This window comes from Quercus suber, unplaced genomic scaffold (genome assembly GCF_002906115.3).
Source record: "Quercus suber isolate HL8 unplaced genomic scaffold, Cork oak 2.0 scaffold_22, whole genome shotgun sequence".
Lineage (NCBI taxonomy): Eukaryota > Viridiplantae > Streptophyta > Magnoliopsida > Fagales > Fagaceae > Quercus > Quercus suber.
Genome location: NW_027069487.1, coordinates 1,844,196 through 1,856,092, shown reverse-complemented (window position 1 = coordinate 1,856,092; position 11,897 = coordinate 1,844,196). Strand labels below are relative to the sequence as shown.

At 35.8% G+C, this 11,897-nt stretch overlaps 1 protein-coding gene across 1 annotated transcript; it reads right to left on the bottom strand.

Annotated features, from left to right (window-relative positions):
- Window positions 1–440: 440 nt before the first annotated feature.
- Window positions 441–5,082, bottom strand: LOC136063828 (probable CoA ligase CCL7). The gene is made up of 5 exons (XM_065764764.1): window positions 4,895–5,082; window positions 2,915–3,060; window positions 1,692–1,759; window positions 1,480–1,582; window positions 441–753 (listed from the first exon to the last, which is right to left on the bottom strand). The coding sequence occupies exons 1-5, from the start codon at window positions 5,073–5,075 to the stop codon at window positions 640–642; spliced, it is 612 nt and encodes a 203-aa protein (XP_065620836.1). The 5' UTR covers window positions 5,076–5,082; the 3' UTR covers window positions 441–639.
- Between the last annotated feature and the right edge of the window lie 6,815 nt (window positions 5,083–11,897).

Here is an 11,897-nt window from a genome sequence, read left to right as displayed (position 1 = left end):
AGTTATGGTTTTACAATAAATAGGAAAAGAATAAGTTAAAAAAGTAGCTTGTAAGCAAACTCAAACTTACTTAACAAGTAAATGAACTAAGCTTGAACATATAATCTTATTTGGTGATGAGCATGAACTCGGCTCGTGTTTGAAATAAAATTAAATAAACAAGCCTAAACTTTTAATACTTGGCTTGACTAGGTTCGTTTACAACCTTACTCTTACAGAGTCATTTAGGCTTCCACCTATCATTCATAGGTGTGGGATTTGGACTCTTGATCCCCCTCCCATGAATGATAGGGTATTTAAACCATGAATATCTTTGTTACAAATAACAAAAAGTTTTAGTTAAGCTATAAGGTTCTTAGCTAGAATAAGATATTTTTAAAATGAAGTTTGGTATAAAATGGCTATTGAATCGTAAGAATTATTCTATCTTAATTTCTAGGTTTGTGGGCAATTTCATCATGTACTCATGGGCCTCTATTAGAAGAGTAATGTTAAGAATATAATACATAAATCTTACAAATTGACGTGTCACGAATTAAAAATTTTGCTACATAAATCTTATATTGTACATGTGACACCAAACAAATAGTAGCTTTAATAATTTTTTTTCCCTATTAGAATCCATTTACCTTATGTACCTTATATCTTGGATCGGACTTTCTCTATGAGTTCTCTTCTCAAAATCTTTCCTGCAGCTGACCTTGGGACACTGTTAACAAAACTTACTGCCCGTAACCTTTTGAATGGCGCCACCTGTACAGGGCAAAAAGACTGATTAAATTTCAAGCAAAGGAATGTTTGAGCCCCTTCATCAGTTGTTAACAGTATGCGCTCATTCATGAAACATGGTGACAAACTTAATTTATGCAAGCACCATGAGCAGCAGAAGATATCACAAATTGGCTTTTTCTTGAACAGATGATAGGAGTCATATAATTTGACCAGAGCATCTACTATTTGGTGGCAATGCTTTATCTCACGGCCAACACACCCGTGTAGAGTACACATTATTAACTAGCAAATATGAAATATCATACATTAGGTATGGGGACATTGACTTTTGAATTAAGAATTTTGCTGGCCAGGACTTTACACCAAATGACACTAATTAAAGAGAGACTGCATGGTTATGGTTCCATAAATCCAAGATGTTGCACTAAGGGCCTCATAGTCATAGAAGCATGAGGCATATCCCACTATCAACAGAACAATTTTTCGTTAAGACTATTGCAATTGTAATAACTACTGAGGATCTCATGAAAAGGGATTTTTCGATTGGTAAACATTAAATAGACAAGTGATTTCTGAATGGATAGTTCCTGAATTAAATGACTGTATTTCTTTAAAAAGATATACTGCCATCGCTGCAATTGATATCATCCAAAGAATTACTGCATGCTTGAGTTATTCAGGATCAAATCAATCATTGAAAAGGGTTCTAATTCCTTTATACTGAATGAAGCTTTGCAGACCCTTTACCTGCTTTGCAATAAATTTCTGAACGTCTTCTTCTGTTAGCAAGCTGTTTGGTGAGCGCACAACATTTGCAACTGGGACCTCACCAGCTTTGGCATCAGGAAATCTACAAAGTCATAATTTGAAACTAAACTGTAATGCAGTGATTCAAAGATAAGGCAACGGATGGACATGCATAACTGCTTATAAAGCATGGGGAAAAGTATGACACTTACGGGAACACAACAGCATCTAATATTTCAGTGTGAGAAATCAGCAGCCCTTCAAGCTCAGCCGGTGCCACCTAACAAACAGTCAAGTGCAAATATAGAACTTAAATACAAAATTAGAGTTAAGTTGTAAAATATGGAGATATTAGAAGTAAAAGAGAGGAAAGAATAGTGGAGGGAGAAAGATTTGAGAAAAGGTTTTAGGGCTTAATCAACCAATTCCTCACCATAGCGCATGTTTATATTAGAGTGATATGGCAAGACAACATTAATACCCTTATATAAAATAATAACAAGCTAATACAGAAATAACAAAGTAACTCTAAAAATTAGGTTAGGTTGGTTTGACATCGAGGGGAAATTGAACCAAGGCACAATATATCAACCTGAGAACCAATCCAAAGTTGCATCCTTTGTCATAAGAATTCAACTATACATTAAACTCAGCAGTACCAAATATTTAAGCACACTTACATTACCTAAAATCCTTCAAGTACCTTGGATTATGAAGATGGACCTATTAACTTTCAAATTATTAAATACAGTAGTTTAATGAAGAAATAGCTATCTCCAGGATCCAGAAATTCTGTAGAATAACGAGCAAGGCCAACATTTAGAATGGTATTTGGACCCAAAATCTTAACACTTGAAAAGAAAATATACCAACCTACTATTCAAAATAATAATTTATATAAGATAAATAAGTGACTAAATTTTAGGTTGGCAATCAACCTACTGCAACCCTCATGATAATAGATGTGCAGAAACAAAATTCTTGATACTGATTCATAGGAGAAAGTGCTTTTCTGATTTCCAAACAAATCAGATGACTGCTGACATGGTGTCAAATCATCAGTAGAGCGAGTTATATAGCACTTTGGGAGATTCTTTGCTTAGAAAAAAGAAAAGCTATTGAAAACAATATCAAATGAAGCAGAGAACATTAGTGCTAATGTTGCAGGTCAGCTAATTTTCATTACTCCTTAAAATATATAACATGATCAGGAGGCTCATGGATCATTCACTCACCAGGGAAGAACATATGTATTCTCCCCAGAAATGCTATATGAGCAAATGAAAGCTTTCCAAAAGTCAGATGCCGGCACTGTTAGGTCTTCATTGTCAACAGAAATTCTAAAAGAAACAGATAGCTTTTATCCTCTCACAAGAAATGGTTTAGTTAGATTACATACACCTGAACATTTAACAATCAACTAAGGATAAGTCACCTGAAAGCCGTAACACTTAATGAGCTCCTTAATTCGGTCCACAACAAATAATTGTCCCTCTTCATTGAAATATCCAATATCTCCTGTGTGCACCCATCCTTGTCCATCTATTGTTAGCTTTGTGGCTTCTGGATTTTTGAAATAACCTGAAAGGATTTTAAGATGCTGCATGAATCATACTAGCAATATATAATCATAAGAGAAAAAAGTAATAAACCTAATAATATAACTTTGTAATCAACACGACTGATGTTATCTTCTCTTCTCCTTCTCCATCCTCTTTCTTTATATATTTCGTTCTTTATCTTGGGCTGGGACATTTGAGTTTTTACTAGAGTTTTGACTTCAAGGGCTAGGGGAAGACTTCAAGGAGGGTCTGTGGTCCAGTCTCCAGATTACCTTACCACTAAAAGTTTAAAACCTTTCTGGATTTTTGAAATAACCTGAAAGGATTTTAAGATGCTGCATGAATCATACTAGCAATATATAATCATAAGAGAAAAAAGTAATAAACCTAATAATATAACTTTGTAATCAACACGACTGATGTTATCTTCTCTTCTCCTTCTCCATCCTCTTTCTTTATATATTTCGTTCTTTATCTTGGGCTGGGACATTTGAGTTTTTACTAGAGTTTTGACTTCAAGGGCTAGGGGAAGACTTCAAGGAGGGTCTGTGGTCCAGTCTCCAGATTACCTTACCACTAAAAGTTTAAAACCTGCAATGTCACTTCTACTAAATGAAGTTAACATCCATCAGAACTTTAAAACAACTGCATCCAACAAATGATTCTAATATTTTCCCAATACATTTACTTCGAATGTCTCATTCCTATTTCACATATTTCTTCACAAAACATAATGATAGTGTTCTCATTTTTGGGCTGGGTGCTAAACCATCTTCATATGTTTCATAAACGAGTATGGATAGACTTGAGCATATGAGTCTAAATGATAACATTCATATGCAGTCTAATGTGGCAAATACAAAGTTGTAAGATGGAAGACTAGTTTAGCAAATCCCACAGTGAACCATCTAATTAATGTGTTTATTGCTGTCTGATCCATAATGACAATTCAAGGCTACATTATTTAACATACTTTGTTATGTAAACATTAGTGTACAGCACAGGGGTCCCGAGGCATACTTGGGCCACAAACTTCAACCCTACATTGTGGCTCGTAGTTCTAACCCTTTTGACTGAAGCTGGGCCCTAGGCCTGTTGAGGCCATGGGCCCAGGATCCATACCACTATGCTTGACCTAAGGCCCATTGAGCATGCAATCTTGAATCGTGCACCTCATGGTTCATAGCCAAAGACCTACCTGGCCAACACATTTTGACCGGAAACGTGATTACTGGGGAATACTTTGTCTTAGCTGCTCGGCATTGCCTTGGGGAATATCGCTACCATACGTCTCTCTTGGGGTGGGAACCAGTTCCAAAGCCACTACTCATACTCCCAACTAAACACCCACTTAAAAGCAATGGAATTGGACTTCCAAACCCACTAATAACCCAGAGTAATCATAACCCTTCCGCTAATCTTAAGCTATAAATAAGAGATGAGAATGAGAGAAGGGGGGTTGGCAATTCTGGGAAGAATACTAAGAAAAGAGAGCAAACACTCAGAGAGGGCAAATGAGTGATCCTGAGAGGGAGGGAGAAAGGCTTGGGGAAATAGAAGTGTATTTGGGTCTGCCGAGCATAGGGCCACCCCAGTAGAAAACACGAAAGCCCACGAAACAAATAGATTGTGAGCCCAAGTAGAGGTTAAGCCCAATAGCCATATATTTTGGGTACACACAATTAGCATTTAGCAATATAAAAAATTAGTGACATAAAGCATCTTGACTACTGGATGGATCCTTAAGAAAAAGAAAAAGAAAAGTATTGGTAAGAAATTTTGAATTGAGAAATCAACATATGCCCTGTCAGAAGTAGGAATCTAAGTAGAAACATTGCATAAAAAAAATCCACCTTGCATCATATTAGGTCCTCGAAGCCATATTTCTCCTGATTGTTTAGGTGGAAGAGGCTTTGATGTATCTATACTAACTATTTGGGATTCAACTCCTGAAACAAGTGTTCCAGTTGAGCCAGACAGGGGAGATTCTTCCTTTGGATTTTCCAATGAGATGATTCCACAAGTTTCTGTCATACCATATCCCTGCCATAATATAATGCAATAACCCTTTTATATTTTTCAATACGGTCCATAAATTGACGCATGTTAGTAACAGGCTTGCCGGACAATGATGTCCTTAAACCATGATCAGTGGGGAGACCCAGCTTAAACGTGTCTAGGGCCATTGCATCAAAGTTGCCCTCCATATCGTTAAACATCTCCCAATATCTATCCGAATACGCCTTAAGGGACTCACCTTCACGCATGTTCAAGGATAGCAGGGAAGACAAGGGCCTGGCCACCCTTCGGCATGTGACGAAACGTGAACCAAAAGCTTGAGTGAGCTCTTGGTAGGAATTGATGAAGTCTGCTTTTAGGTTGTCAAACCACCTCATGGCCACGGGTCCAAGACTAGAAGGGAATACCTTGCACATCAGAGCTTCATCTCTGGAGTAGACAGTCATCCTTTGGTTAAAATGGCTCACATGTTCCACAGGGTCAGTTTTACCATTGTAAATAGTAAATGTTGGCTGGTTAAAACGCTGAGGAAACTTCGCTCCTTCAATCCTACGCGTGAAAGGTGACCTGGAGATTTGATTCAAAGCCTTGCTCATGGCATCATTTCCCACCCCTCCATGTGATGGCTTTTGAGGTTGCTTCTTGCGAGGATGTTCATCCTCATATGAAAAAGATTCACTGATTGGAGTTCGAGACCTTTGTTCATAAGTGATGTCTTGTTCGTCACCTGAGTTGTCATCAGAGTGCGAGGCAGCACGTTTTCTTTTCGCATAGTGCAGCTCCCTTCCTAACCTTTCAATCTCTATTTGCATGCTGTTTTTCTCTGCATGAGAAACATGACTTCCGCCACGAGGTTGAGTTCGTTCAGTGTGTGTAGTATGCACACTGCCTTCACGGTCTTGTCTCAGCTCCAAATTGAGAAAAGGGTCTATATGTTGGGATGCCCCAGATTCTGCCGGTTGTTTCCCTGGTTCAGCCATGATCAACTGCTGCTGCTTCCCCCTACACTCAAGCTCTTCCCACAGACGGCGCCAATTGTAGGGTTAGGATTTGTGGCCCAAGCCCAAAACAATGAATTTGTAGAGTATGGGTGAAAGAGTTAGGTTAAGTATGGGATCAACAACAACGAATCACAACCTTCAAGCACAAACCAACATGAATTTACACGTAAAGAATGGATATCCGAAGAGTTATATTATTGATTATCTGATGAACACAGATCTTAGGGTTACAGTCAAGTTCTTCTTCCCTCTCTTTTTTTTTCCCCTCCTTCTATTAGGAGCTTCTTTCCTTTATATAACCTCCCTTCTTTTTATCTCCATCGTCTACTTGTACCTCATCCGTGAGTCTACTTGAGTATATGTCATATCAAGCATTTCCTTTAGCTCTGTGTGAGTGGCGGTAGGTAAAGATACACTGTTCAGGGGTCTTCTCCACATAAATGCGGCCAGAAAAGTTGCTTCAGAGCATTAAATACGGTGGTAGTAGCTTTCCCTTTAGATATTTCTTCATCCTTATCGTCTCCCAGTGTACTTAAAACTTATCTTGATCAAGAGGAGTCCTCGGAAGATCATCTTAACCTTTCATACGTTCAATTGATCCCTACTATTCGCGTCAGAGGAGTGTAACCTCCTCGGAAAAAAGGCAACCTCTTCGGATTGTAATCACTTTTCCCTCTGTGGGTCCCTCTTCCAGATGGGCCTTGCCCTTACCATCTCCTTTTTCTCAGTCGCACAGTAGTTCTTATATGGGCTCTCGGCCCACTATGTTGGATTGGGCCCTTCTCCCCCCCTACATATATCATATATGTGCCTTCAATATAATTTAAAATTGGTAAGGGAAAAATGAGCCTTTAAATATGAATTTAAAGAAGAGAATTACATTTTTTAAAAACATAGAATAATATAAAATTATAAATTCTTCATAGTTCATTCACTTTGATAATAACCCTCGTAGTCAAAAACTTTGTAACTCAATTGATTGATTGACAGCTTCTAGTATTTTTACTGTAAACATTCAATTTAAACCCCCCCCCCCCCAATTATTTTTATATAAAAAATATAACAATAACCCCTAATAACTTATACACTAAATAAATGTTACTTTATATCAATAAACTCTAATTGGTTGGCCTTTAGGCAGCTAGGCTCCATGAAATCTATAAAGTACTGAGTTCGAAATTTCTAAGCAGCATTTTCGAACCATTATTAAAGAGATTCATATTTCTTCCCACAATTATGAATTTTTAGCGATATATAAGCCAATATGCTACTTTTATCCACACACACAAACAAAGTTTATTTTACCTCAAAACTACTAGCCAAAAGTCCATCAGTGAAAAAGTAAACAATTTACTTTATGTGGAAATTTACAGATAACTCAAGGTGATTGAGCCACACCTTGGACACATTCCTCCTCTTATCACATTCAAGATAGAGGAGGAATGTGTCCAATTTTTTTTTTTTTTGGGAAGGGGGGTAAAATATGGTATTAAACTCGAAAATAGTATATTCTAACTGACCAACTAGAATTTTTAAATAAAAATGTTAACCTCGTATCTTCACATTATAGGAGAGAGAAATTTTACAATGAGTTTAGCTGATTGAGCCACACGTCACATGAATCTAATAGTATGCATATTTTATATGGATATCAAAATCAATTCAGTCCAGGTATATATCTAGAGATTTCAAGATGCCAGGATCGCGATTATTTAAAGCACTGTATATACTGAGCAAAGTATACATATATATGTGTGTGTGTGTGTGTGTGTGAGAGAGAGAGAGAGAGAGAGAGAGAAATTGTCCTCTCTACTTTACTTGAAATTGAGAGAGTGTAAGATACTTCTCCCAATAGCGGGCATTTTGTGACATTTCTAATTGGTTGTTTAGTCTTTCTAATAAGTTGTTTTAATTATTAGTATGTTGACTCATATACAAAACTAGTTGGTTTAGATCAAACTCATTTATAATATTACACACTCCATTTATTAAATAACTTTCAAAATAGAAATTATTTCAATACTATATATGAATGAGAAATAAAATGATTTAAAATTCGACTAGGGACATTTAGAAGTTTCATATGTAGCTTCATTTGTAGCCATACAAACTAGCTAGAAAGGTGAAAGAAAAAATTTTAAATGAAGAAGATAAAAAGATCTGACACTCTTGATTAGAAATCTAAGTTTGTGTTTATAAAAATTGTTTTCAAATAATTAATCTTAAAAAAAGGTAGGATAGGGTTTTTCTCCAAATAAATTCTTCAAACTTCTCCTATATTATTTGAAAATCTAATTCTTAGATTGTATGTGCTCAATGTTCGTAACATTCATATAAAATTTTGTTTAAATTAGATGTTATTTACTATTCAATTAATAAACTTATTTTATATGCATTATTTTAAATCACAAAAACTTGAAGTTTAAAATTTTGATTAAAGACATAGCTATTGATCGTTGATCATTTTGAAATTTTGCAAGTATGAAGGATATAATAAGAACATTCAATTAAACTATTAGATTTTCAAAATTCACATCCAATAAAAAGATAAATGAGGAGTTTAAAAGGTTTTTCTCCAAATTTGGAGAACATTTTCCAAAATAGTATGTGTGTGTATATATATAATAAAATTTTTTTTTTTTTTTTTTAGTGTAGGAAAAACAAAAACCATTAAGATAATGTTTTTGTTGTCGTACTTGACAAGGATTCTAGGATTGGCCAAATAAGTAAATTGGTCTTCAGGCCTAGGTCAATTCCTTAAAAAAAATTACATCTAGATTCAATATTTCTTTATTTTCTAAATTTAATTTCAACATTTCTTTGAGTTTTTTTTCTTTTTTTCTTTTTTTCTTTTTTCTTTTTTTCATTTGTTTTAGTTTAAATATGTAGATTAGGGTTGTTGTCGTAAGAGGGTGCATCCGTAGACACTTTTCTTTTTGAATAAAAGAACCTAGTTTTCTATCTATTCCAAGTCTAATTGTGGTGCAACAGAACCATCCATGTATGTTCTCTTTTACTTTCAGTTTCACACTACTTTCCTAAGAATAAATACTACAAATCCTAGAATTAGTTCAATCCATCCCCTACTACGTGATTTGGGTAGTTCATGTGCATGATTAAAAAATATATAATTGTTCCTTGTAACAAGGGAACCAACTATTCGTTAGATCCTTAGTTGATTATGGCCTTCATCATATAAGTGGTGGCTAATCCTTGGATAAAGCGAGCTTGGGTGCCTAACACCTTTCTAAGCTTGTATCTTAACTTTGATCTCAAGTCATGCATGTAGCTCTTTCTCTTGTAGTTGACATATATTACTCAAATATAAACCCAATTGCTTGATTGTTGTACATTTAAATTGGATAAGTTTCTAAATTATATTATTAGTTATAAAGTCACATTTCCAATTTGATAATGTATGAGAAACATTTCTTAATTAGAGTATGTCTCCACTCCTAAACCTATGTGAACTTGTTCTTTTCATTGGCTCATGGTTCTATATGCTTGTGTTGAACATGAGTAACTCATAAGGACTATATGAATATTTTGTTTAGAAAGCCTTGTAGAACTTCTCAAAATTGAATTTATATTATGTGATCAAATATCGAATGTGAGAAAGTTTATTGGGGGAGGGATTATTGTCATTCAATCAACACAATATTTGTCACTTTCATATGCAATAAAGATGTTGGCTTACAACGACAACATCGCTAAGAATATAGGAGGCCCTGATGGAATATCTCACCTCCAAGTTTTGTAACAATTGTAATTCTTTTTCTTTTCTTTTTTATTTTGTTGAATTTAATGTGTATAACTTCATATGACTGTAATTGCTTGAAATCACTAGAATAATCCTAATACTCAGCATATGGAATCTGCTTTATTTAGTGAATTATTTCCCTTAACATGGGGAAAATTTTCATTGTAATTTCATGACGACTTTAGGCACAACTCAAGCGATCATCAAATGATAAGAATCATTTCAAACAAAAACACCCACTTGATAGAAAGCATTACAAACCCAACAATAACTCGTGATGTATGCAAATGATATTATTTTAATCTCTAAAGCATTTAGCATGAAGCCAATGACTTGAATATGTGCCAGGAAACCTACTACAACTAGTCTAGGGCTCTAAGCAAATGATCAACATGCAGAAATTTGGGCTAGTCTTTTCAATGTAAAAAAGTACAAGCATCTAGCAGGGAATTGAAGCAAAATATGAATATGAAGGTTTGCCAAAAGAACTAATTTCTTTGGAAACCCCTATGATAACCCGAAATAGGTCCAAGAACTTTTAATACCTCCAAGAAAAATTTGAGGCAAGATTGCTTCGATGGAGGAGTAAATTATTATCTTATGCTGGGAGGAGCACAATGATAAATTTTAGAGTTCAAGTAATTCCCACTTAACAATCTTACCCCGAAACCCCTATAAAACTTGTGAAAAACTTGATGCATTAACAGGAAGGTTTTGAAAGCAATTAAGTGGTAGATACATAGTTTGAAAATTTTGGGATCATCTCTTCCTCCCTAAAGAAGGCTGGAGCTTTAGCCTTTAGGAGATTCAAAGACTTTAATACTTCTTTAATAGCCAAACTTGGTTGGATGGTCATTTATGGAATGGATGGTTTATGCATAAATATGCTTGAAAGAAAAAATAAATTCAGAAAATATTGGCCTAAAGAGAACCTGTCAAGGCTGATTCACCAATTTGGAAAGCCATAGAAAAATTTTAGCAATTGATTGAGAAGGGTACTTACTACTTAGTAGGAGATGGATCATCTATAGATGTTTGGTTGGATCCTTGGGTGCCTTGGAATGATGGCTATAAGACAAAACCTGAGGATCCATCAAAACCCAAGGGACCATGTTTATATAAAAATAAAATAGTAGTTACTTATGCCATTTAGGAGATAAATTGGCAAAAAGATGACACTTGTAACTGGTAGTTATTTCCTGCACATATACTACCCCCTCCTTGATTTGTGGGGTAGTTATTGGCTATAAATAACTACCACCTATTGCCTACAAATGAAAGATTGAAGTCTACAAGAAAACCGGCTCCAATATCTCCAACACTTCATCCAACAATCCAATCCTCTATCAAGAGTAACCAATCCATGTCCATAGGAATGGAGATCCCCCTCACATGGCAACCCCCTACTTGTACTTTTGTGCTCTTCATCTTTCTGAATTGAGGCCCAGCTGCTCGCGTCGTTCCAACAACCGACGGGGAGCTCCTAAGTATACGATCATGCGCAGTAATTGGGAGTCCTATTACACCCAAGGCCAACTTCAATTCACTAAACCAAGGTTCATCTCGTGTAGTGACATGTTTGTAGGGATGTCTTTGCCCCTAACGTGACTATTAGGAGCAGGAGTAGACAAGTAATTTGTAGGCTTCTTCTAATCTAACTATTTAACTTTGTCAATTTCAATTTGTTGCTTAGTTCTTGTGTTCAATTGTAATCAAGTGACATTGTATTTGTGATTCGTAGATCAAATTATTTAGTTTAGGAATGATAGGTATCATGATCTTGTTGATTGCCTTGGTTAATTCTGCATCAAAAAGGTTTGCTACTAGTACTGCTCTTCAGTTACTGATGATGGGGTTGATCAGGCTCGTCACCCCAGCAAAGGGTGTTTGGAGTACAAACTAATATTTAGGCCGCTCACAATGATTTTACACAATACGAGGCAGCCAACTANTATGGGTTTAAAAAAAAAAACCCGAACCGGGTCCGGGTCGGGTCCGGGTTTTATAAATAAAACCCGAGACCCGACCCGAGACCCGGCCCGAAACCCGACCCGTTAAAAACCCGGAACATTAAAT

Bases quoted from the DNA above. Each gene is read 5' to 3' on its own strand.
- LOC136063828 (XM_065764764.1), bottom strand. From the start codon at position 5,075: ATGACAGAAACTTGTGGAATCATCTCATTGGAAAATCCAAAGGAAGAA. The intron at 3,061-4,894 runs GTGGATTTTTTT...AAATCCTTTCAG, and splicing joins AGGACCTAATATGATGCAAG to GTTATTTCAAAAATCCAGAA. The intron at 754-1,479 runs GTAAAGGGTCTG...TGCCCTGTACAG, and splicing joins AGAAATTTATTGCAAAGCAG to GTGGCGCCATTCAAAAGGTT.